At 37.3% G+C, this 24,367-nt stretch overlaps 1 protein-coding gene and 1 long non-coding RNA gene across 2 annotated transcripts; one reads left to right on the top strand and one right to left on the bottom strand.

Annotated features, from left to right (window-relative positions):
- Window positions 1-519: 519 nt before the first annotated feature.
- Window positions 520-23,808, bottom strand: LSMT-L (Rubisco methyltransferase family protein). The gene is made up of 6 exons (XM_089988122.1): window positions 23,262-23,808; window positions 21,355-21,383; window positions 2,428-2,639; window positions 2,087-2,209; window positions 1,026-1,430; window positions 520-919 (listed from the first exon to the last, which is right to left on the bottom strand). The coding sequence occupies exons 1-6, from the start codon at window positions 23,735-23,737 to the stop codon at window positions 704-706; spliced, it is 1,461 nt and encodes a 486-aa protein (XP_089844248.1). The 5' UTR covers window positions 23,738-23,808; the 3' UTR covers window positions 520-703.
- On the top strand, window positions 15,613-16,157 carry LOC149816947 (uncharacterized). The gene is made up of 2 exons (XR_016427714.1): window positions 15,613-15,795; window positions 16,077-16,157. It is a non-coding gene; the product is annotated as an uncharacterized LOC149816947 (long non-coding RNA).
- Window positions 23,809-24,367: the final 559 nt, after the last annotated feature.

Genomic DNA, 24,367 nt, shown 5'->3' with positions numbered 1-24,367 from the left:
TTGTTTCTCCTCAACCACTTATCAAATCAAGATATCTTGATGGTGTTAAAAATGTTACACCCCAATTTGTTTGCCTTTTTTTTTTTTAGATTTTCAATGCAAATGACCAAAAAATAACATAAAATAATTAAGATAGGTGCATCCACATCTATTCATCTTCTATTTTAAGAATGGAAATGAAGTTGTATCTCAACGCCCATTCATCATTTTCCAGCGAATCAGGTAACATTTGAAAGATATTTTTGTCTAGTTTTCCAGTTTTTTTTGTTTTCTTAAATCCTTCATTTTATAGGTCAAAAATCAATGGTAAAATCTGTCACAAATCTTGAATGCAATACTTGAACACATATTTGAGAAAAAATTCACTCATGCTAAGTTTAAAATAGTATTTTTAATGCCAAACATTTACAGTTTTGGACATGAAGGGGATTTTCAAAAATTGTTTTTCAAAAAACACTTCATTTTTGTCATACAATAGTCATTTTCCATTATATGTAAAAAAAATATGGAGAGGGAGGCTCTTTTTTCTCTACTTTTGCAGATTTAGCATTCTTTATCAAGAGTTCATGCCTTTGCATTTCCATTTCCTTTCCTGAAAATCTATTCAATCTATTTTGATCTTTAGTGTACATGAGTTGCAAGATCATGATGGAACCAGAAATCATGCCTATTCAGGCTTGACCATCAATGAGAGAGAGAGAGGCTACTTTGATTCCCAGAAGATTATTTCTCCCTGCTCTCCTGCCAGTCCGAGTTCCTTGAGTCTTCTCTCTTGGTAGTATTCGAGGCCTTCCAGCTCCATCGCTCTCTCCTTGAAAACTTTCAGAATATGCTGCAATACCTTCTTCTCTGCCATCCTTATCCCAATTGCAATTTCTAGTCTTGGATGAAGATCATCCCTCTCCTTCAGTTGTTCATCCTGTAAATCATCTTCTAATATCATGTCAGTACTATGTAGCAGGCACACTGTTGTAAGCTCCATTATCAGATTAAAAAGAAAAAGAAAAAAGAAGGGAAACACTTGCCTCTTGGATGGCAGTCGTATAACCTGACAGTGCATTTTGACAGGCATCGATAACTACTTTGCATATTAGATCTTCGTTTGATCGACTCACAGGCAGTTGTAGATGACCCCAAATGGTGTTTCTGAAAAGAGCTTCCAAGAGAAAGGCATCTGTTCCATCAAGGGCGACCAGCCTTAAATAGGGAAGCATTGACACTGGAAGAGACTGGCCGAGCACGATGTCAAAGTAAGCTGTTGTCCCCAGTCCATTCAACTCCACGATATCCAACTTGTCCCCATAGAAAGGGTCAGACTCGGGTATCTCCAGCGTCAGGGTGTACACATCCCTATCCGAGTTTGGTTCTATAAACCCATAGTCTAACGCCAACTCCGCATTGCTTTTTTTCAAATCGTACTGTATGTAGACCTGACAACATCAAAGCCGCTCCATTTACATTTACCATGATAAGAATATATGGTCCTTTAAAAAAATGAAGCAGCCAACTTGAAGATGCTCTTAGTGGTAAATGAATGGAAGAGATCCAATCATCACAAGATTCAGCTGCAAGGCAGCTTAACTAATTGAAATAGGTGCAGTAACTAGTGGAACAGAAGACAGCAGAAAGAATCTTGCCTCTGGTGGATGAACAGAACAACACCGACTTAGGCAAAGGGCACTGCAGATAAAGGTGAAGGAAAAAGGCCCCAATTTCTCTCCCTTATGATTCAGAAGTTTCTTTCTTTCCTCTCTCTTTAGTGGAGCAATATCTAGGAGTTGGGACTTGTTAATGGAAAGAGAATTCTGGCCCGACAAATTATCAGATACCTGAACTTCAACCCCAGTTTATCTCTGTTGTCATTCCTAACAGATGCAAGTAAGAAACTATTAGAGTGCTACTTTTCTTATCGAAAAAGTAGAACTCCTAATAGTTTGTTTAATTGTTTATTTTTGCTTTTTTTGGTATGAGTGTTTTACACGTTCACCTTTTAATATTCAATGATATGATTGTTTCCAAACTCCTCACAAGGCTTGGAAATCATTGACAAACTAATAACAATCACACGTGGAGCTGAAAACTTTACCTGATCATCAGCCTTTATTGGAACTGGTGTTCGCAATGAAAATAAGAGTTCCCTAGAAAAAAGGCCAGTTCCTTTTATTTGCCATGCGATATCTTCAGTGGTAATGCTGGAGCTGTGGTTAATCTACAATGAGAATGGCAAAAGCATTTACTCTGAATGTGATCTCGAGTCAGATGGATGATTTTTAAGATTGAGCAGAGAACCTTAGGAATATAACCAAATAAACACAGATATGGGAGTATCTTTTATTTTTAATCAACTTCCACAGACTGACAGAGGGATATCATCATCGGGCATGAATTTTTCCAAACTTTAACAAAATAAAAAAATAGAGATTTTACCAGGTCAGCCAGAGGAATAAGCACAAGATTTTCACCACGATGTTGTGAAAATGCCCTTGACCTGAGTATTCCAAAGGCCCAAAGAAAATCATCTAATGTTATGGGACATGGAAAGAAATGATGGTTAGGCACTACAACTTCTTTCAGGGCTTTGTTGAATTCACTTTCCACATACTCCTTGACACTCAATGTGGTGCTTAAAAGTTGGGTTCCTGCAGATAGAAATGCAAAGTACGTATATCAGAATGTAGAGGACATGCCAAAAATACAAACAGAAAGTCATGTATGAGGTTGTGAAAACCTTCACAAGAGACCTTGATAGCAGCTTCTCCAACCAAACTTGGCAGCAGCTCATGCATCCAGATATAATCAACAGAGGTTACTACAATCAATAGCATCTAATCTAATCTCAGTTGAATCATTCCATGTTACCTAGTTCATCAAGCTAGGGATAACCCCCATGGGATTTGTCTACAAACTTGCTTTGGAGCTTGTGCCCTGTGATAAAAGAAAATGAAGAGAAAGGAAAAGATGATGTCCTTGGGGTCAAAACTGTCCAACATAATGATTAGGCTTGGACGTCCCATGTATGTATTTTTATTATATGTTAAAGTATAGAAACACCCCTATTACATATCAGAAGTTCAACCACCATATGTTCACCACGTTTGGGTTCCAGATCTGAAACTGATCCAATCCAATCTCTCTCTAACACACCTCCTCAAACTGTGCATGGGTAAGACCTCCAGACAATTTACTTTTGAGAAACCAATGCCTATTAACAATGACAGGCTTGGTAAATAAATCTATCATCTGCTCTTCACTATGAATAAAAAGAGGCCAAATCTCTCCATCTTCCACTTTTTCTATGACAAAATATTGATCAAGCTCTACTTGCTTGAAAGATACAAAGATAAGCTGCTGCCCAAGGGATACTCACAAAAGTAGGGGATAGATTATGAAAAAACCTTTACCCTAGTAGCTTGCATGACCTAAGTTAAAACCTTAATTTAATAGCTTCAATTAGGAAACTGACCTATTTACCAAATGGATGTTAAAAATGTGTTTTTCAACATAAAATTAAATGAAGTGTACATGGAGGCACGTATGTTTAAAACAAAACCCAAAGGCCTGATATGATAGATTTAGTGGATTGATGTTTAAACTTAATTTTAAATCGTGTTTTACTGATACAACTTTGTTTGTTAAGAACTCACACAAAAAATGTTATTTTACCTCCATATGTGGATGATATGATTATCAAAGGACATGATAATAAGGGAGTAGATAACATTAAAATTGTTCTTAAAAACAGTTTTGAATGTCTAATCTTGGTTTTTTAAGATATTTTCTTAAAATTGAAGTTGCTTATTCTCCTCATGGTTATTTATTATCTCAAACTACGTATGCAGCCGAGATTGTTGCTAGGTCTGAACTCTCCAATGAGAAGAGAATCAATACACCAAAAGTAATTAATGCCAAAATCAAGATTGATGATAGAACACTTCTGGAGAATCCTATACTATATCATCAAATGATTGGAGCTCTCACTTGCTTTTCTATCACAAGATAGGATATATATTAAAGCAAGAGAAGAAGATATATAAAGGAGAAGACAAAAGAGGCACACTCAAAGGAACAAAAAAAATAGTAATACAACACTATAAAAGGGGTGTCCCACTAGTTACTTCCAATCTCAATTAGGATACGGTTAACCCTCTTACTTTGACTCCTATAACTGAATTACATCAATGAACAATAATGCCCCTATAAATAATACAATATACTGTAATTATAACACTAATAATACACAAGAAAGACACTTCAACATTCCCCCTCAAACTTGAGATGATGCAAGAGGTATCATCCCAAGTTTGGAAAGGAATGTCCTAAAGTGTAAAGGAGCTAGACTCCTAGTGAATACATCTGCAATATGCTTATTGGAGCACACATGCTCAAGCAAGATGACTACATTCTCATATGCCCTCCTTATAAAGTGACAATCTATCTTGTTATACTTGGTCCTGTCATGAAACTCTGGATTCTTAGTGATATGATTAACACTTATATTGTCTCGTCTAAAAAAAACCCATCTAAATACAAGGAGGTTTTTCTATGAGTAGAGATCTTCACCTCTCCCAACAACCACTTTATCCAAAAAATTTCTACGGTGACTCGGCCATAGCTTTATATGTTGCTTCAATTGTAGACAATACAACCCTTTGTTGATTCTTACTCTTTCACAAAATTTATGGAGCTCCCAAGAAAAACACAAAATCCAATAGTGGAGAGACCATCTTGACTAGACCCTCCAACACCATTATCACAATATGCTCTAAGTTCTATAGAGGATAATGATAAGAAAATCATATCATAATGCATAGTGTATCTTATATATCTAATAATCCTAAATACAACAACATGGTGAACTGATCTAAAAGACCTCACATTAACTATATACATAATTTCTAGCCTAGTGATGGTTAAGTATATCAAACTCTCAACCAGCTTCTTATAAAAAACTGTATCCACAAGTTCCACTTCAGCTTTGGCCCTTAGCTTCACATATGACTCCATAGGAGATTCCACTTTCTAAGCATCTAACCTGGCCTTTACAACAAGATCAGTTGCATACTCATGTTGTGACAAGTCCTCTCCTTGAGTATGCAGCTTCCAACCCAAGAAAATACTTCCAAAGTACCCAAATCTTTCATTTCAAAGATGGCAATCAATCTCTTCTTTGATGTCCTAAATATTCTACAAGTCTTCTCCTGTTACGAGCATATCATATACAGGAGTAATATGCTTTTTCCATGGGTAGAAGATGACACAAATAAGGCTAGGTCATAATAACCCTGCTTAAATCCAAGAGGCCTTACTACTGAACTAAACTTTTCAAACCATGCTCGTGATACTTGCTTAAGGCCATATGGAGCCCTCTCTGCAAACCTTTCCATTAGGATCTACATATCCTTCAGGCAACTCTATATACACTTCTTCCTCCAGATCTCTATTTAGGAAAGCATTTTTCATATCCAATTGCCACATGTTCCTCTATCTAACTACAACCACTACAAGTAGAGTCTTCATGGTAGTCATATGTGCCACTAGTGCAAAGGTTATAACATGATTACTAACCTAGACACCTATGTTACTTGGACACAGGTGTTGGTGATGAGCCTTAAAAATTAGATACTTAGATACGACAATATATATAAGAGACAAAAGAGAGATTTAAAGAATTATGCAAACAAAATCATAAAATATAATATGCACATTCCTTTTCCATTTGTAATTTGATCCTTGATAATTTAAAATTTGTAAGATTATAAGTACAAAAAGTCAAAAAAAAAAATCATCAAGACTAATGAGAGTGCGAATGAGTGATGGATACTGTCACGAAATAGTGCGGATTCCAATGCACTCCAAGACTCAAAAACATTATACAAAACTTAAAAATCGAAAGACACATATCAAAATGTAAAAAGATAATTGTATTCATAATGGATATTAAAAGAAATAAAAAAATAAAATTACATTCAAACCTCACTACAACATACTTAACAAAAAACAATGAAAAACCTTAATACTACCCATCACTCTCCAAACTTACAAAGGCACACACCCTCCTATATTTATAGAGAAGAGAAAAAGAAAAGAGGGGGAAAGCTCTCAAATGAGAGAGAGAGAGAGTTCCCAACGGCTAGAATTCTAGACGTTGAGAGCAAGTCAAACTAGTTTGACTAGCTCCCAACGGCTAGAACTCTAGCCGTTGGGAGTAAGTCAAAGCTACTTTGACTTCTCCTATATATATTAAAAATATATAGAATATATACGTATATATATACATATATTACATTAATCTTAACACCTCCCCTCAAACTTACAGTGTTTCAATATCGGTTTGAAATTATAAAAAAAGAAACTGATTACACAAGATGTCTTCATAAACTTCATCAAGTTTGTCTATTCAGCGCTTCTTCACGGGGTGCTCAATCATATGCTCTATTACACAAAGGATCTTTAATATCATCAATTTTTTATACTCTCAAAATGTCTTTAGAATTGTAGAAGGGAGCAGCGAAAGAGAGAGAGAGAGTCGGCTGCACAGAAAAATAATCTCGTTACATCTTAGATTAGGGCTTCTCTCTATATTAAATAGAGAGAGGCTAAAAGGAATAATTACATCTAAGTCCTTATGAGAACAAAATTTCAAAAGACCTCGAATATAAAAGAACTTAAACTAAAAACCAACTATTCTCAACACTCCCCCTCAAGCTGGAGCATAGATATCAATCATGCTCAGCTTGTCACAACATTTTGAGAAATTTGGCCTAGCAAGAGGCTTTGTAAACATATCTGCAACTTGGTCTTCCGACTTTAGGTATTTGGTAGTGATATGACCAGCTTGAATCATATCTCTTACATAGTGGCAATCAACCTCAATGTGCTTTGTTCTCTCATGAAAGACAAGATTGTTTGCTATATATGTTGCCGCTTTGTTATCGCACATCATGGTCATTGGAGATGAAACCTTCACCTGGAGATCATGAAGAACAGTGCGGACCCACATCAATTCAGCAGTTGTTTGGGCCATAGCCCGATATTCTGATTCTGCACTCGACCTGGAAACCACATTTTGTTTCTTCTCCATGAAATCAAGTTGTCTCCCAAAAACACACAGAATCCTGTGGTAGATTTTCTATCTACTACAGATCCAGCATAGTCAGCATCAGAATAGGCTACTATCTCCAGAGTTCCACCTTTCCTGAACAATAACCCTTTTCCAAGAGAAGATTTTAGATATCTGAGAATCATTATGGCTGCATTCCAGTGTACCTCGGTTGGTTTGTCCATAAACTGACTAACTTTGCTTACTGCTAAAGCAATATCCGGCCTGGTCACAGTTACATATAATAGCTTCCCTACTAGGGAGCGATAGCTTTTGCTATCAACTGGTTTTGACCCTTCTTCAAACAACTGAACTTTATGGTCCATGGGAATATTTGTTGGTTTAGCTCCCAACATGCCCGTTTCCTTTAATAAGTCAAGAACATACTTCCGTTGAGACAAAACCATCCCTTCATGGCTCCTAGCAACTTCTATACCCAGAAAATACCTAAGTGAACCAAGGTCTTTTGTAACAAAGTGTTTTTTGAAGATGAGCCTTTGTGGCTTCAATAGCTTTCACATCATCTCCTGTAAGAATGATGTCATCCACATATACCACCATAACAACTATGCCAGAGCTAGTTTTCTTTATAAATAGTGTATGATATGTTGTTGATCTATTAAAGCCAAAGCTTGACATCACTTCAAACAACTTTTGAAACCATGCACGAGGACTTTGTTTCAAGTCATAAATCGCCTTTCTCAATCTACACACCTTCTGACACTCCCCCTCAACCTCGTGTAATGAAGTGCCGGATGAAGTCTCCAAGCGCAAAACAAGAGAGCACGCACATACACAAATAGCCACTAATGGGCAAAAGAACAACACAACCACTTAAAGTGGTAAGGCACCCAAAAGAAGAGGAAAAATATATATTCCACTCAAAAGGCTGCAAAGAAGCATACTTTACAATGGGGATAAACCCCTTTATTTATAGACAAAAGAGGAGGCCTTGGAAGGGCTCCTAGAGGGACGTTGGAGCCCTTCCAACGATCATAAATATGACCGTTGGATGCTCCAACGTCCTCCTAGGTGAGGCCCATTCCAAGGTGGAAAAGAAAAGAATAAAGAAAATAAAAAAAGGAAAAAAAGAAATAAAAGAAAAGAAGAAAAGTTACAATATGCGATAAGAAGTAAAAAGACTGTTTTACCCCTATTGGTCTATTTTACAAAAGATATAAATATATATATATTTATATATGTAGATAGACACATAGACATATATATAATTAATATATATATGTATATGTCGTGATCTATATATATAAATATATATATGTACAACATATTTTAACACCCCCCCTCAAACACACGGTGAGATCACCGAGAGTTTGCTAAGGAGAAAGAAGAAACGAGGCGATGGCAAAGCTTTGGTGAAGAAGTCCGTCAACTGGTATTCGGTTGGAACATAAGGCAATTGAATGGTGCCTCGTAAGAACTCATCACGAACATAATGACAATCCATCTCAATGTGCTTTGTTCTTTCATGAAAGGTGTGATTGCTGGCAATGTAGATAGAGCTCTTGTTGTCGCAGCACAGCTTTGAGGGAGTTGAGAATGAGACTCCCATATCTTTAAGCAAACTTCTTAACCATACGATCTCCGTGGTGGTAGTGGTCATCGCACGATACTCGGCTTCAGTAGAAGAGAGTGAAACTTTATGTTGCTTCTTACACCTCCAAGAGATAAGTGACTCTCCAAGAAACACACAATATCCTGTGGTAGAAATACGATCATCGGGGTTACCACCCCAATCAGAGTCAGTATAAGCAAGCAAAGTAAGAGGTGAAGAGGAGGGTAAGAATAATCCTTTTGTTATGGTGCCTTTCAAATATCTGATAATTCTCATGACAGCAGCCATGTGAATGGTGGAGGGAGCGGTCTGAAATTGACTTGCACTATGAACTGCATGAGAAATATCGGGCCTAGTGATGGATAAGTATGTGAGAGACCCAATCAATTGACGATAAGGTGTGGGATCAGCTAAAGGAGTGTCATCACTGGCTCTCATCTTGGCATTGATTATTTTTGGCGTCTCCACCTTCTTGTCATCAGTCAGTCCAGACCGATCAATAATGTCGGAGGCAAGCTTCATCTGAGAGAGGACATACCCTTTGGGGGAGTATGCAACTTCAATACCTAAAAAATATCTTAGATAACCAAGATCAGACATATCAAAATTTTCTTTGAGAATATTCTTAATAAGGTCAATACCTCTCTTATCATTACCTGTGATAATCATGTCATCAACATACAATAACAGAATTGTAACGTGATCATTAGAATTTTTAACAAACAAAGCAGTATCAGAATAACATGAAGAGAAACCATTATCAAGAACTACTTTGCTAAAAAGATCATACCAAGCTTTAGGTGCTTGTTTAAGACCATAGAGAGCTTTATTTAACTTTAGAATATTTCCTTTACCAATTTCAAGACCTGGCGGAGGATCCATAAGGACTTCTTCATATAAATTTTCATTTAAAAAGGCATTTTTAACGTCAAGTTGATATATAAGCCATTGTTTGATGGAGGCTAAGGCAATTAAAGTTCGCACACTAGTCATCCTAGCTACGGGAGCAAAGGTTTCCTCATAATCAATTACATATTCTTGGGTATAGCCTTTTGCAACCAAACGAGCTTTGTATCTCTCAAGAGATCCATCACACTTGGTTTTAACTTTATATACTCATCTACACCCAATTGCCTTTTTTCCTAGTGGTTGGGGAATAATACTCCAAGTTTGATCTAATTCAGATTTCATTGCATCAATCCAATGTGGATGATCTTTAGCTTCTTTAAAAGAAGTAGGCTCATGATATGAATGAATTAACATGAGACAAGCCCTATAATTAGGTGAGAAAGATTCATAAGATACAAATTTTTGTGGAGGTCTACTATTATGAGAAGATCTCCTAGGTGCATTAACAGGTTCTTCTAACGAGAGATCTTGAGAATATCTTTCAAGAGCAGGTTGATGTTCATTTCCTGACCGCCGGGTATATACATTTATTTCACTAAGATTTTCAATTTGAGAATCATTACCATGTTGAAGTATATCATTATGATGTGAGATGCCATCACAAGTATTATCGCAAGTAATTGCATCTGGTGTTTCAACTCTAGGAGCAAGATCAAATAGGAAGGAATAGTCAAAGTCTTCTCTAGATGTGTGAACATCAAATCCATTTTGATCTTCAAGAAAATTTACATTTCTTGATATATAGAGTTTATTATTTCGAGTATCATAGCATCTATAACCTTTTTGATTTTCACCATATCCAATGAATGCACATTCAATAGCTTTAGGTGATAGTTTATCTTGTCCTTGAATAAGCACAAAACATTTACATCCGAATATCCTTAATCTATTAAAATCTAGAGTAATTTTGAATAATTTTTCAAAAGGTGATACATTTTTTAAAGAAGCAGAGGGCATACGATTGATTAGATATGTTGCGGTAAGAAGAGCTTCGGCCCAAAAGTTTTTAGGAACATTTTTAGAAACAAGAAGTGTTCTTGTAGTTTCAATTAAATGTCTATGTTTTCTTTCCGCAAGACCATTTTGTTGCGGGGTTTTAGGACAAGATCGTTGATGTAAAATTCCATTTGTTTTGAAATAATTTTGAAAATCTTTAGACATGTATTCTCCTCCAGAGTCGGATCTAAATATAGCTATATTGTTTTGAAATTGGTTTTGAATAAGAATATGAAATTCTTTAAAATTATTAAAGACATCGGATTTGTTTTTAATAATGTATACCCATGTATATCTAGTAAAGTCATCAACAAAACTAACATAGTAGGAGTAGCCTCCTTTGGACAGAACGGGTGCCGGTCCCCATACATCGGAATGCACAAGTTCAAAAGGTCTTTTTGACACAAAATTACTATGAGAATACGGAAGCGAATGAATTTTTCCAAGGATACAATCATTGCATGTGAATGTATTTGTATTACAAAATTTTTCCAAAAAAGGAAAGAGATACAATTTAGAAACACTAGGATGTCCAAGTCTTTTATGCCAAGTCTCAATATCTTTGGATTGAACATGATTACAAAATGATTTGGTTGGCAATGACAAAAAATCCATATAATAAAGATCCCCTCTTCTATGGCCTTGCCCAATCCGCTTCCCGGACCGGAGATCCTGCACATAGCAATGGGTAGGTGAAAAAGTGACATTACATTCAAAATCGGTAATTTGGGAAACGGAAAATAGATTTAAATTAAGTTTTGGAATAATTCGAATTTTGGGAACAAAAAATTCTTTGTTTTCATTATAAGTTTTCTCAAGATTCCCAATGCCTTCAACATCCAAGGATGTTCCATTGGCAGTGGAGACAAAAGATTTAAATTTGTTGAGACTTGTTTTTTATAAGAGTGATGCATTCGGAGTCATATGAAAGGAGGCACCCGAATCAAGTATCCAAGAGGTCATACCTAGGAAGGAGGAGATAGCGGCGCCGGAAGTGGATGGTGTAGAGGAGAACTGAGAGGAGCTCATCTTCATGAATTGTTGAAGAGTTTCGGTAAGATGAGCAAGGAACTCTTTTATGTCACCATCTTTCTTTGAGTCTTCATTTGGAGGAGCTTCACCAACGGAGGCCACCTTCTTTTTAAATCTTGGGCAATCCGGACGAATATGGCCCGGTTCATTACAATTATGGCAAATAATTTTCCTTCCTCCACCACCATTATTTTTGAAAAAATGAGGTGGTTTGTATGGCCTTACATTGTTGCCGGGTCTAGACACGGCATGAACTTCATCAACATCTCGTTTTAATGCCAAACGAGTCTCTTCTTGACATAGGTCGGCCAAAATATCACTTAGAGGAGTAGAGGCCCTATGGAGAAGGGATCCTCTAAGTTGCTCAAATTCGGGGCGAAGCCCATGAATAAATTGGAAAAATCTTTCTTTTTTCATTTGCTCTTGCCTCATAGCAATAACACTACCTTCCCATTGGGGTTCGAGAAGGACAAGTTCATCCCATAAAGAAGATAGGGCACTATAGTAGTCCCTAATACTCATATCACCTTGTTTGGTAGCTCTTACCTTTTCTTGTAGAAAGAAATGCCTAGCAAAGTCCCTTTGAGTGTACATGCCTTTCATAAAGAACCAAGCTTCATTAGCCTTCTTGAATTTGGCGAGATTTGCACAAATCTTTAATTCAACATTGTTCATGAACCATGCTAAAATTTTAGCATGCTCACTTTCCCAATCTTCTAATTTAGAAGAGTAATCAAGAATAGCCTTCTCTTTTTCCTCTTCGTTCAAAGCTTTTTCCTCATTACCTTCAAACTTTGTTAACTTCAATTGTGGTTCCGGAATGGTTCCACATACATAACCCCAAAGTTTTTTACCTTTGAGATTGTTTTCCATAGCGGTCGCCCACATGCGATAATTGGTCCCATCCAATTTGAATGAGAGGTCGATTTTTGCATCCTTGTTGGCCATTTGTAGAAGAGGAATATGAATGCACGAAAGAGAGGGATATTGCTTGTCAAAAGAAGATCCGTTGAAGCTTTATCAACCAAGGCTCTGATACCATGTAATGAAGTGCCGGATGAAGTCTCCAAGCGCAAAACAAGAGAGCACGCACATACACAAATAGCCACTAATGGGCAAAAGAACAACACAACCACTTAAAGTGGTAAGGCACCCAAAAGAAGAGGAAAAATATATATTCCACTCAAAAGGCTTCAAAGAAGCATACTTTACAATGGGGATAAACCCCTTTATTTATAGACAAAAGAGGAGGCCTGGGAAGGGCTCCTAGAGGGACGTTGGAGCCCTTCCAACGGTCATAAATATGACCGTTGGATGCTCCAACGTCCTCCTAGGTGGGGCCCATTCCAAGGTGGAAAAGAAAAGAATAAAGAAAATAAAAAAAGGAAAAAAAGAAATAAAAGAAAAGAAGAAAAGTTACAATATGCGATAAGAAGTAAAAAGACTGTTTTACCCCTATTGGTCTATTTTACAAAAGATATAAATATATATATATATATATATGTAGATAGACACATAGACATATATATAATTAATATATATATGTGTATGTGTCGTGATCTATATATATAAATATATATATGTACAACATATTTTAACACCTCGAATCCTGGAGGTTGTTGCATGTAAACGGTCTCAAATAGATCCCCATATAGAAATGCATTTTTCACATCTAATTGACACAAGCTCCAACCATGCTGAACAGCTACTGAGAGAACAAGACGGATGATACCCATTCGTGCAACAGGAGAAAAAGTTTCAAAGAAGTCAATACCATATGTCTGAGTATACCCTTTCGCTACTAATCTGGCCTTGTACCTTTCAATAGAACCATCAGATTTGTACTTTATTGTATATATCCATTTACATCCAACAATGTCAGCATCTGCTGGGGAATCAACTAGATCCCAGGTATGCTGAGATACTAAAGCATTCATTTCTTCTTGCATAGCCAGCTTCCAGCGATTATCAAGATCTGCCTATTGATAGTTCAGAGGAATAGTTTCAGCAGATAAGGCTGAAATAAAAGACTTCATCTGATGTCCAATTCTGGCATGGGAGACAAAATGAGATATGGGATATAAGGTACATTGTCGTGTCCCCTTTCGTAGAGCAATAGGCCTGTTATCATCATCCTGAAAATCACTATTGTCAGTAGAACTTACCTCAGGAGAAGAAGAAGATGAAGGCTCTTGCGGAGGTGGAGCTCTACGCACATATACCAATGGAGGATTATTAAATTTGGAAGAGGATGAAGTTTGGTTCGGTAATGAGGGCACAGATTCCAAAGGAAAAGGAGGTATAGGTAATAGAAACGACTCAGCTGGATCAACCTGCAGCGGAGAACCAGAAATATTGCATGCATATCTCACAAGAACAAGCCACAAGATTCATACTTTCATATTATATAAACAAAAACAAAATAACCAAGTTTATGAAATACGATTAAAAAAAATGATACGTATAGTACGATACATTATCATACGATACACCCATTGTTAAAAATAAAATTGTATCCAAATACCCAATAAGGGTATTTTTGTCTTTTATCATATAGTACAGTCCACTAGGGACTGAAATGTAATTTAACATTATAATAAATAAATAAACTGTCATACAGCTTAGGCACAACAGTCATATTTATGACTGTTGTGCACAACAGTCAAAAATATGACTATTGTGCACAACAGTCAAAATATGACTGTTGGGCAGCAGTCCAACTAGACGTTGAACTGCCACCCAACAGTCATAATAATGACTGTTGGAAGGTAGTCCAAAGAGCTGGATTGCCTCCCATGTGTTGGAGTGAGGCTCTATAAATAGAGCCTCACTCCCTTGTTATTCCTCAATGCTTTTAGAAGCATTTGAGGGTTTTCTCTAGAGTTTTTTTCCATCTTATAGGCTTGTATGCCTCTTGTGCTGTTTGGTATTTTTATCTCTTTTGAGATTGCATTTGGTCCATTAGTGACCAACTTTAAGTGAGTTTATTAAATACCTTTGTTGGCATTGTGTTTGTTTCCTTATTGTTCTATTGTACCTTGTTTCATTACATGGTATCAGAGCGAGGTTCTTGAAAGAAGGAGAATCTCGTGAAGGAAGTGTTCTTCGATCATTGATCATTCCCTATCTCATCTAGTCTAAACTCAAGTATTCATTATGGGAGAAAGAGAGTTCGCCACCGTCATCACCTACAAACTCAATGAAAACAACTACTTGATGTGGGCGACGGCTATGGAGAATCATATCAAAGGAAAAAAATTGTGGGGTTTTGTTAGTGGTTCTACTAGTGAACCACAACTCAAATTGACTAGAAGAGAAGGAGATCAAGTCAAAGCCTTGTCCGAAGAAGAAAAAGAAAAAGCCTTGGAAGAATTCCAAAATAAATTGGAAGATTGGGAGGCAAGCAATGCACAAATACTCTCATGGTTTATGAATACCATGGAGTTCAAGATCGCCACCAATATCATCAAATTCAAGAAGGCATGTGACGCATGGAGCTTTCTAAGAAGTACTTTTATCCAAAAGGATATGGCTAGACTTTATTATCTCCAAGATAAGGTACGTAATTCAAAACAAGGAGATAAAAGTGTAAGAGATTTTTACGGTATTTTATCTCCTATTTGGGATGAATTAGCCATGTTGGAACCAAAATGGGAAGGTTCGGCTATTGATATGAGAAGGACCCAAATCGAAAGAGAAAATCTTTTCTCCTTTCTTTATGGCCTTCGACCGGAATTTGAGCAAGTAAGATCTTCCTTACTTCATAGGACCACTTCTCCTTCTATAAGTGAGGCCCTTGCTTAAATTTGTCAAGAAGAGACAAGACTTGGAATGCACAAGTCTAATGATGAGGTCCTTGCCATGGCAAGGCCCAAAAATTTTATGAAAACATATAAACCACCTCACTTTGAGAAGAAGTTCAATGGAGAAGGATACAAGGGAGGAGGATACAAGGGAGGATACAAAGGAAAAATTATTTGTCATCATTGTAAGGAACCCGGACATATAAGACCGGAATGTCCCAAATTTAAAAAGGTGGCCGCCTTAAGTGAAGAACCTCAAGAATCAAGAAAAGAGGGCAACTTCAATGAATTAAATCTTGCTCAAATAGCAGAAGCCGTCTCACAACTTCTTAAGGCTGCACCTTCTACATCCGGAGCTGCCATCTCTTCCTCGTCTCCTCCAGGTAAGACCTCTTGGATTCTAGACTCAGGTGCTTCTTTCCACATGACTCATAATGAGTCTCTATTATCTGATTGCACTAAATCATATTTTTCATGTGTGTCAACTGCCGATGGTACCTCTTTAAAAGTCAAAAGCTTAGGAAACCTTGATGATATTTCAAAAAAATTCTTTGTTCCAAAAGTGAGAGTCATTCTCAAACTGGATTTGAATCTTTTTTCGGTCTCTCAAATTGTTGACTATGGTTGTAAAATATTCTTCTCATCTAAGGCGTGTTGGGTGCAGGATCTCCAGTCAGGGAAGCTGATTGGGCAAGGCCATAGACGAGGAGACCTTTACTACATGGATTTCCTGTGTTTACCAAAATACTCGTTTTGTAATCATGTCAAAGACATTAATATAGATCTTTGGCATAAAAGATTAGGACACCCAAGTATATCCAAATTATCTCTTTTTCCATTTTTGAAAAAATTTTGTAAAGATAAAAAATTTGTATGTGAAGATTGTATACTTGAAAAAATGCAAATGATATCTTTTGGGTCTAGAACCTCTGTGACACATAAAAATTTTGAATTAGTTCATTCGGATGTGTGGGGTCCCGCCCCTGTTATGTCAAAAGGTGGTTATTCGTACTATGTTACATTTATAGATGATTTTAGTAGACATACTTGGATTTACTTTCTAAAACTCAAATCCGAAGTTTTTTCATGTTTTAAAAACTTTCATAATCTAGTTAAAAATCAATTTAAAACAAATATTAAAGTCTTTCGCTCCGACTCTGGGGGAGAGTTTCTTTCAAATGAATTTCAATTATATCTAAAAAATCATGGAATTGTACATCAAAAATCATGCCCTAGGATACCTCAACAAAATGGGATTTCTGAAAGAAAACATCGTCATATCATTGAAACTACTAGAACCCTACTTATTTCAAAAGAAATTCCAAAGCAATTTTGGGCGGAAGTTGCCCTAACCGCAGTCTATCTGATAAATAGAATGCCTTCTCAAACTTTGGAAAACAAGTCTCCTATTGAAAAACTCTTTAAAATTTCTCCTGATTTAAAAAGGCTAAGGGTATTTGGTTGTGAATGCTTTCTGCTTCTTGAAAAATATAGCAAACTCTCTCTTAAAGCCATAAAATGCGTCTTTCTTGGTTATGCTGATAATAAAAAAGGATATCGATGTTATGATAAAACAAATGATAAACTCTATGTTTCTAGAAATGTTACCTTTCTAGAAAATGACAGTGGATTTGATTTTGAAGTTCCTAAGAAAGAATCCGAGTATGCTTTCTTATTTGATTTGTTACCCAATAAAGGTATTAGTAATGATATTGAAACCTTCGAGTCTATTAATGACTCAAGTAGTGAACCATCTCAAGATCTTCTTCAATACTTTAGACGAAATACTGGGGAGCATCCATGTGCCCTTGACAGATATAATCAATTAACAAATACTGAAGAAACTAGTGTTAGAAGGTCAGAACGAACACATAGGCCTCCAAGTAGGTTTGTCTCATATGAATCCTTCTTACCAAACTACAGGGCATGTCTTCTAGCCATTCATTCCTATCGTGAACCATCCAACTATAACGAGGCCAAAAATATAAACGAATGGGTTGAAGCCATGAAAATTGAATTAGATGCATTACACAAGGCTCACACTTGGGCAATTCAACCTCTTCCTATCGGAAAGAAGACAATAGGGTGTAGATGGGTGTTTAAAATTAAAACAAAAAGTGACGGGTCTCTTGAGAGATATAAAGCAAGACTTGTTGCAAAAGGATATTATCAAAAATATGGTATAGATTATGAAGAAACCTTTGCCCCAGTAGCTCGTATGACTACAGTTAGAACTCTAGTTGCTATAGCATCCATTCGAAAATGGACGATATATCAATTAGATGTTAAAAATGCATTTTTGAACGGAAACTTAAATGAAGAAATATATATGGATCCTCCCCCTGGTCTGTCTATTGAAAAAGGCATGGTCCTTCATCTTCAAAAAGCCCTATACGGGCTTAAACAAGCCCCTAAAGCATGGTATGATCGGTTCAGTGGAACGATATTAAAACTTGGATTTAAATCTTGTTACACTGACATTGCTCTTTTTGTGAGATCTACAGGTACCTCATTGATCATTCTTCTTTTGTATGTTGATGATATGATCATCACAGGGAATGATCAAAAGAAAATTGAAGATATTAAAATTTTGCTTAAAAAATCTTTTGATATGACTGATCTTGGTTTTTTGAGATACTTTTTAGGAATTGAAGTAGCCTACTCACCAAGAGGATATATTTTATCTCAAATCAAGTTTGCAGCTGATATTGTTGAGCGTTCAGGAATCACGGACACAAAATATGCTGATACTCCTGAAGTAATAAATGTGAAAATGCGAGCTGAAGATGGAGTATTATTAGATGATCCAACCCCTTATCGACAACTTATTGGATCGTTGATGTACCTGTCCATTACAAGGCCAGATATTGCGCATGCCGTACATTCTGCAAGTCAATTTCAACATGCGCCCACAACCGTCCACATGAGTGCAGTATTAAGAATAGTTCGATATATCAAGAAAACTATATCTAAAGGACTATTCTTATCCTCTACCTCATCTTTAAGTCTTATTTCTTACATTAATTCTGACTGGGGAGGAGATCCCAATAACCGTCACTCAACTACTGGCTTTTGTGTATTTTTAGGTGATTCTCTCATTTTTTGGCGATGCAAAAAACAACATAAAGTGTCTTTATCCTCTACGGAAGCTGAGTACAGGGCAATGGCTACCACAACCACTGAAGTTGTGTGGATGAGATCACTACTTTCCGATATGGGTGTTGATGTTTCAGAACCTTCAAAGCTATGCTGTGATAATAAAAGTGTCATCTATATAGCCAGCAATCACACATTTCACGAGCGAACAAAACACATTGAGATGGATTGTCACTATGTTCGCGAAGAATATTTGAAGGGGACCATTACATTGCCATATGTCCAGTCCGAATTTCAGATTACAGACTTCTTCACCAAAGCTCTTCCACTACCTCAATTTAAGTTTCTTAGCAAACTTTCGGTGATTTCCCCATAAGTTTGAGGAGGAGTGTTAAAAATAAAATTGTATCCAAATACCCAATAAGGGTATTTTTGTCTTTTATCATATAGTACAGTTCACTATTTAACATTATAATAAATAAATAAATTGTCATACAGCTTAGGCACAACAGTCAAAATATGACGGTTGGGCAACAGTCCAACTAGACGTTGGACTGCCACCCAACAGTCATAATAATGACTGTTGGAAGGCAGTCCAAAGAGCTGGACTGCCTCCCATGTGTTGGAGTGAGGCTCTATTTATAGAGCCTCACTCCCTTGTTATTCCTCAATGCGTTTAGAAGCATTTGAGGGTTTTCTCTAGAGTTTTTTCCCATCTTATAGGCTTGTATGCCTCTTGTGCTGTTTGGTATTTTTATCTCTTTTGAGATTGTATTTGGTCCATTAGTGACCAACTTTAAGTGAGTTTATTAAAGCCCTTTGTTGGCATTGTGTTTGTTTCCCTATTGTTCTATTGTACCTTGTTTCATTACACCCATATCGTATCATTTTCCCCCTAAGTAATGATATGTATTAGAGCTTTTGAATTAGGGTTTAATTGCTTTTGAATTAGGGTTTGATTGATTAGTGGCTTGTGCTATTGCCCTGGGTGGCGTGCTTTCGCTCTTAGTGGCTTTGTGATCTTTTCACTCTTGAGGATTACTTCATTACACCATGTAGGGCTTGAACTAGAAGAAAAAAAGAAGCAGAAGGATAAAAAGATGATATATTAACATTAGCCACTTTCAATTGATTAAAATTATCAAAATACTCAAAAATAACAATAATTTTTAGAATGCATGGCTGCTTTTGGGGTTAAAGGTGAGCTATTTTGTTTTAGAGGAAAATAAAAAGTCAAACACAATTTTCAAAATAAGAAAAAGTGTAATATAAATTTTTATATTGAAAAGCAAAAGTGACTTTTTTTGCACCAACTAGTAATGTATTTTACAAAAGAACAATTTACAAAAACATGCTGAAGTTTTGTCATGTTTACAAATCCAGACTTAACACTTCAAAATTTACATCTAACCACTTTTGTTAGCAGAATTAGTCTAAAATGGCCATGCAACTTACGGTAGGTGACAACGGTCATCTACCTAAGAAAATGCTAAAACACCCTTTATTTTATATTTTCTTATAAACCAATTTGATTTTATTGCAACTATGGACAGTGAGTAGCAAACGAACTAAGGAATGCCAACAACGAGAGGGCAGCTGAGGAGATTGAAGTTGAAAAATCTTGAAAGAAAGAAGTGATCGCCAAGGAAATCGCAGAGGAGGACGTTGGCTATTAGCAATTTGAGTAGCCAACCCATGAAGGCAAGCTGAACAGGCCTTCTTCGCGCGGCCTCAACCCTCCACCACATACCCTATCTATAGAACTCTATGAAAATCCAAAGAAATGGGCAAGAGAGCCAGAGCATTGTGGTGAATCTCATCATTGCTAGAGTGAGAATACAGAAAACATTTTGCTTCAACAAATCTATATGATCAATTCCTGATGAAGCTTGTACAATTTCAGTATCAGGAACACTAGAAGATAGCAAGACTCATCCCAATTTGGAACTGATGAATGCCAGAAATGGAGGAGTGAGATTTGGGAAATGGAGAATCTCATCTGATTTGCATGTGCGATATGCAGGAAAATAGACTGTTGGATTTGGGAGTGATATACATCAGAAGATAAAAAAAAAGTGAAAAAGAGAATAGTATACAAGATGGTAAGTCTCAAGGGATAAAGGTTTTTTGTTTTCAATTGTTAACCATTGTTAAACCATGGTTAACCTAATTGGAGGTGGTCTCAGGCACCTATATGATACATGGTGTCAAACATTGAGCAATTATATGCAACTTTTGAAATGTTAGGCATGGATTTGTAAACACACGAAACTTAGGCATGTTTTTGTAGATTGTTCATTTTTTAAAAATACCATTACTTTTAAGGGTGCTTTGGTTATTTATTCAATTGAATTCATCTGAGATTAAGATAACTAGCCTACTATTTAAAAAAATGCTACATTAAACCCCTATATGTGTGTGTGTGCACGTGAATGTCTGTGTGTGAATGCTTGCGCATGCCAGTGTGCATGCACATAAACACAGACCTTTGTGAGATGGTATGATGCTAGAAAGAGGCAGGTTAAAAGGGTGTTGTACTTTGTTTATCTTCTTGTTGTAGGTCTTCCTTTCCACCTTTTGATGATTAACAGAATAAAAACTTGGAACCAGTATTGCGATGTGCTTGAAGAATGTCACATGGACAGGGACTCTCTGAAAGGCAGAAAGAAAGTTGTCTACTTGCAGGGAAAAATATGGAGAGGTCCATGAATAAGGTACATAACATCAGTTTTTGTAATTGCAATGAGAACTTGTGATAGGATGTGCAACAGGATCAATTCTTTTTCATTGTTAGTTTTAGCATCATCAATAGATTCCGAACATGCTATCCAGAAAATATGACTAACCTTCTAACTCAGCAAGCTCCTCCTCTAACCTGCACTGAGAATAGAAATCCAACATTTAGTAACGGCCTTAATATATGATAACCATTCAGTGAAACTACACAAGCCAAGCTTTTGCAATACAACTAACTGTTGATTGTTTACCAGAATGCAATGAAGTGAATAAAGCAAATCCAATTTTTTTAGTGTGGCCCTCTAAAACAAATCGTTAACCAATCATTAAAGATTCGTGAATGGGACCAGATGTTTTTCTAATTTGCAGCAGGTTGAGCAAGGACGAATTTTGAGATGAAATAATTAGCGGTCTATGTCGCGTAGGACATGGGTACAGGTATGTTGGGTATCATTACAAGAATGGGTTAAAAAATCGTTAATGTACCTTAAAATTCATGAAAACGAGTGTGGGTCAGATCCAAAACCAGTCTGACCCGTACTAATGAAGTACTAGCACCAGTATTATTCGTGTCAACATGGGCACGACACCCTTCTTGAAGCACCCATGTTACATACTTCAGGGTGGATATTTGGCCAGCCCGACCTGAACCAACCTGAAGCCCAACGGGGCCTGGACCGGATTAAAGCCCAAACCAACCTTTATAAGACTCGGGCTTGGCCTAGGACTTTTCAAGATGGGTTCGGGTCAAGTTGGATTGGGTGGGGCTGGGCTACAACCAAACGCCAATTAGGCTGGCTTAGGCCTAACACTTATATTGTTCTCAGGGTCTCTCGAGATAATCGGTTGATCTGTGGAGAACATAAAATTGGGATGGGGGAAAGAGGAGGACTGGCTTGGGATTGTTTTATTCCGAGTTTTTGTTTTTTTAAAGGGAAGCTGGGGTTAGGCAGACCCCCACCAGTTATACAACTATACATTGGGTTTTGAACCTGCAACGTCCCAACATAGCTGCTCCTACGGTGCCCCCCGTAGGTAGTTTTATTCCAAGTTTTGGACAAACATAATGACGATCATAACTGAGGCGTCTCGGCTTCGAAACACACAGGGTTATCCCTAGCTCGCCAAATAAAATAAAAAAAGAAAGAAAAAGAAAATGAAGGACTGAAGCTGTCGATATGGTCATGCAAGTCGCATCGCTAAAGAAAAGGCGTCCCCTATCCGCGTCAACGAACTGAACCCCATCACAAATCGGTTCAACTCATCCCCTATATCATCCCTATCTTCATATCCTTCCTTGGGGTTTGATTGATGCAAGTAGTTTTGATCAAATTGGACTCCATAGATGTGATCTATGCCATTCATTTAGTAAAGATCATTTAAATCCCCGAAATCCGACTTGTGTGAAGGATATTTTGGCGATTAGAAAATCAACGGTTGAAAACACAATTTTTTTGTGATTTTAGACCACATATTTTTCGTCTAAAAAACAAAAACTATACAAGGGTCGATTCTTATTAAATCGACGATGCTGAATTCATCGATAAAGTCAGATTTGATCAAAACAACTTGCATTTTCAAAAGATTTATGAAGATGTGGGATGACAGAGGGGATGAGTGGAACCAGACTCAACGCATCAACCTCTCTTCTATTTATACAGTAAAAAGTAAAGGATGAAAGTTAGAGAATGCTATTCATGCTCTCAACGGGACGTTTGGTCAAGTGATAAAAACTCAAGTAGACACCACGATAAGATGGACCCGAAATTAAGAACTCTTAAGCCCTAAAGTGACCTGAATTGCTGGACAGGATCATTACATAACCACATATAATCGTGAAAACCAAATGAAATGCCCAATTTCTTGAAACTTCCTAAGAAAAGAAAAAACGAGGCAGAAGAAGAAGGGACATTTGTCAACACCCTTTTTTTGAAAACGCCAACCCTCTTGAAACGAGTCCATAGTTCAAGAGAAAACTTTCATCCCTAAACCATAAATAACACATTTGAGAGCTTACCAATAGATTGTAGAATTCATGCATTTAGGAAGGATTCGAAGGTAAGGACTCCAATCCGATTCTTCTCCCATCGCCATCTCTCGCAAGAGGAAGAGCGCGATGCGAACCCACGGCTTGCTTCCCGCACAAATACGGCCTATCTCAGAAGCAGAAACGGTATCCATGTTGATCCAAACCCTCTTGGGCACCTCCACCACCACCTCATTCCTTCCAATGTTCTTCCGCGCCACCAACCCCAAGCCCTCCGGCACGAACCCCGGCTTCACCAGAGGGAAGGACACCCCCTTCTCTCTGAGCCACCGTTGGAAGGTGTCGACGGCCTGGGATGCCACCGATTTCTCGAGCGAAAGGATGGACAGGGCCCTCTTCTGGCAGATGGGTATCCTTGTGGGACGGGTGAAGGGCCGTCGCTTCCTTGCAAAGAAGGAAGGAGTTGTGGTGTGTCTTGCTTGCGACAGCAAAGACAAACAAGACATTCTCGTCGTAGCCGGGAAGAACCTACACCTTCCCGCCCTCCGGCCTCTTGCCAAGGTGAAGGAGACGGATAAGCAATATTATACGCAATATTATCCGCATCCTCTATACATGGTTTTTATTTTTTATTTTTATTTTTTAATAATCGTCCCTAACTCCGGAGTGATTGACAAACACATCCATGAACGAAAGCACCAAACGCACACTTTCTGGGATTGAATCGTAAACCATATGGACGGACTCGGGCGACGACTTGTCCAAGATGATCTCCAAGGGCATGTTTGATGGCGCGTCCAGCGCGTTGCGCGGGAAGAGAAGGTCAAAAAGATCACAGTTTGCAGCAAACATTGGACTACGGACGAGCGAAACGCCGTCCGATCCATAAAAGTGTGTTTAAATCATTTTCACCTCACCCTATTAATAACAGGTACACGAGGAACATATTTAAAAAAAAATGATTCTCGACGGATGCACCTATGTGGAATTCTTTCATCAATATCTTTTTATCCACTTGCTTTTATGAAACTGAGAACATTTCCTCTCTTTTTATATCAAAGAAATGGATAGCTTCCTTGAAGAAATCCAACAACAATAACTTGAATTTGATCCTTGATTCTATGGAGTTAACCTTA

Source organism: Nuphar pumila, chromosome 14 (assembly GCF_984573655.1).
Source record: "Nuphar pumila chromosome 14, dmNupPumi1.hap1.1, whole genome shotgun sequence".
Lineage (NCBI taxonomy): Eukaryota > Viridiplantae > Streptophyta > Magnoliopsida > Nymphaeales > Nymphaeaceae > Nuphar > Nuphar pumila.
Note: the sequence above shows the minus strand (reverse complement) of the source record. Positions and strands in the feature narration are given on the sequence as shown.

Coding starts and splice junctions, on each gene's coding strand:
- LSMT-L (XM_089988122.1), bottom strand. CDS start 23,737: ATGTCTTGTTTGTCTTTGCTGTCGCAAGCAAGACACACCACAACTCCT. Junction 2,210..2,427: donor TTATTCCTCTGGCTGACCTG/GTAAAATCTCTA, acceptor TTCTCATTGTAG/ATTAACCACAGCTCCAGCAT. Junction 1,431..2,086: donor CAATAAAGGCTGATGATCAG/GTAAAGTTTTCA, acceptor TGATGTTGTCAG/GTCTACATACAGTACGATTT.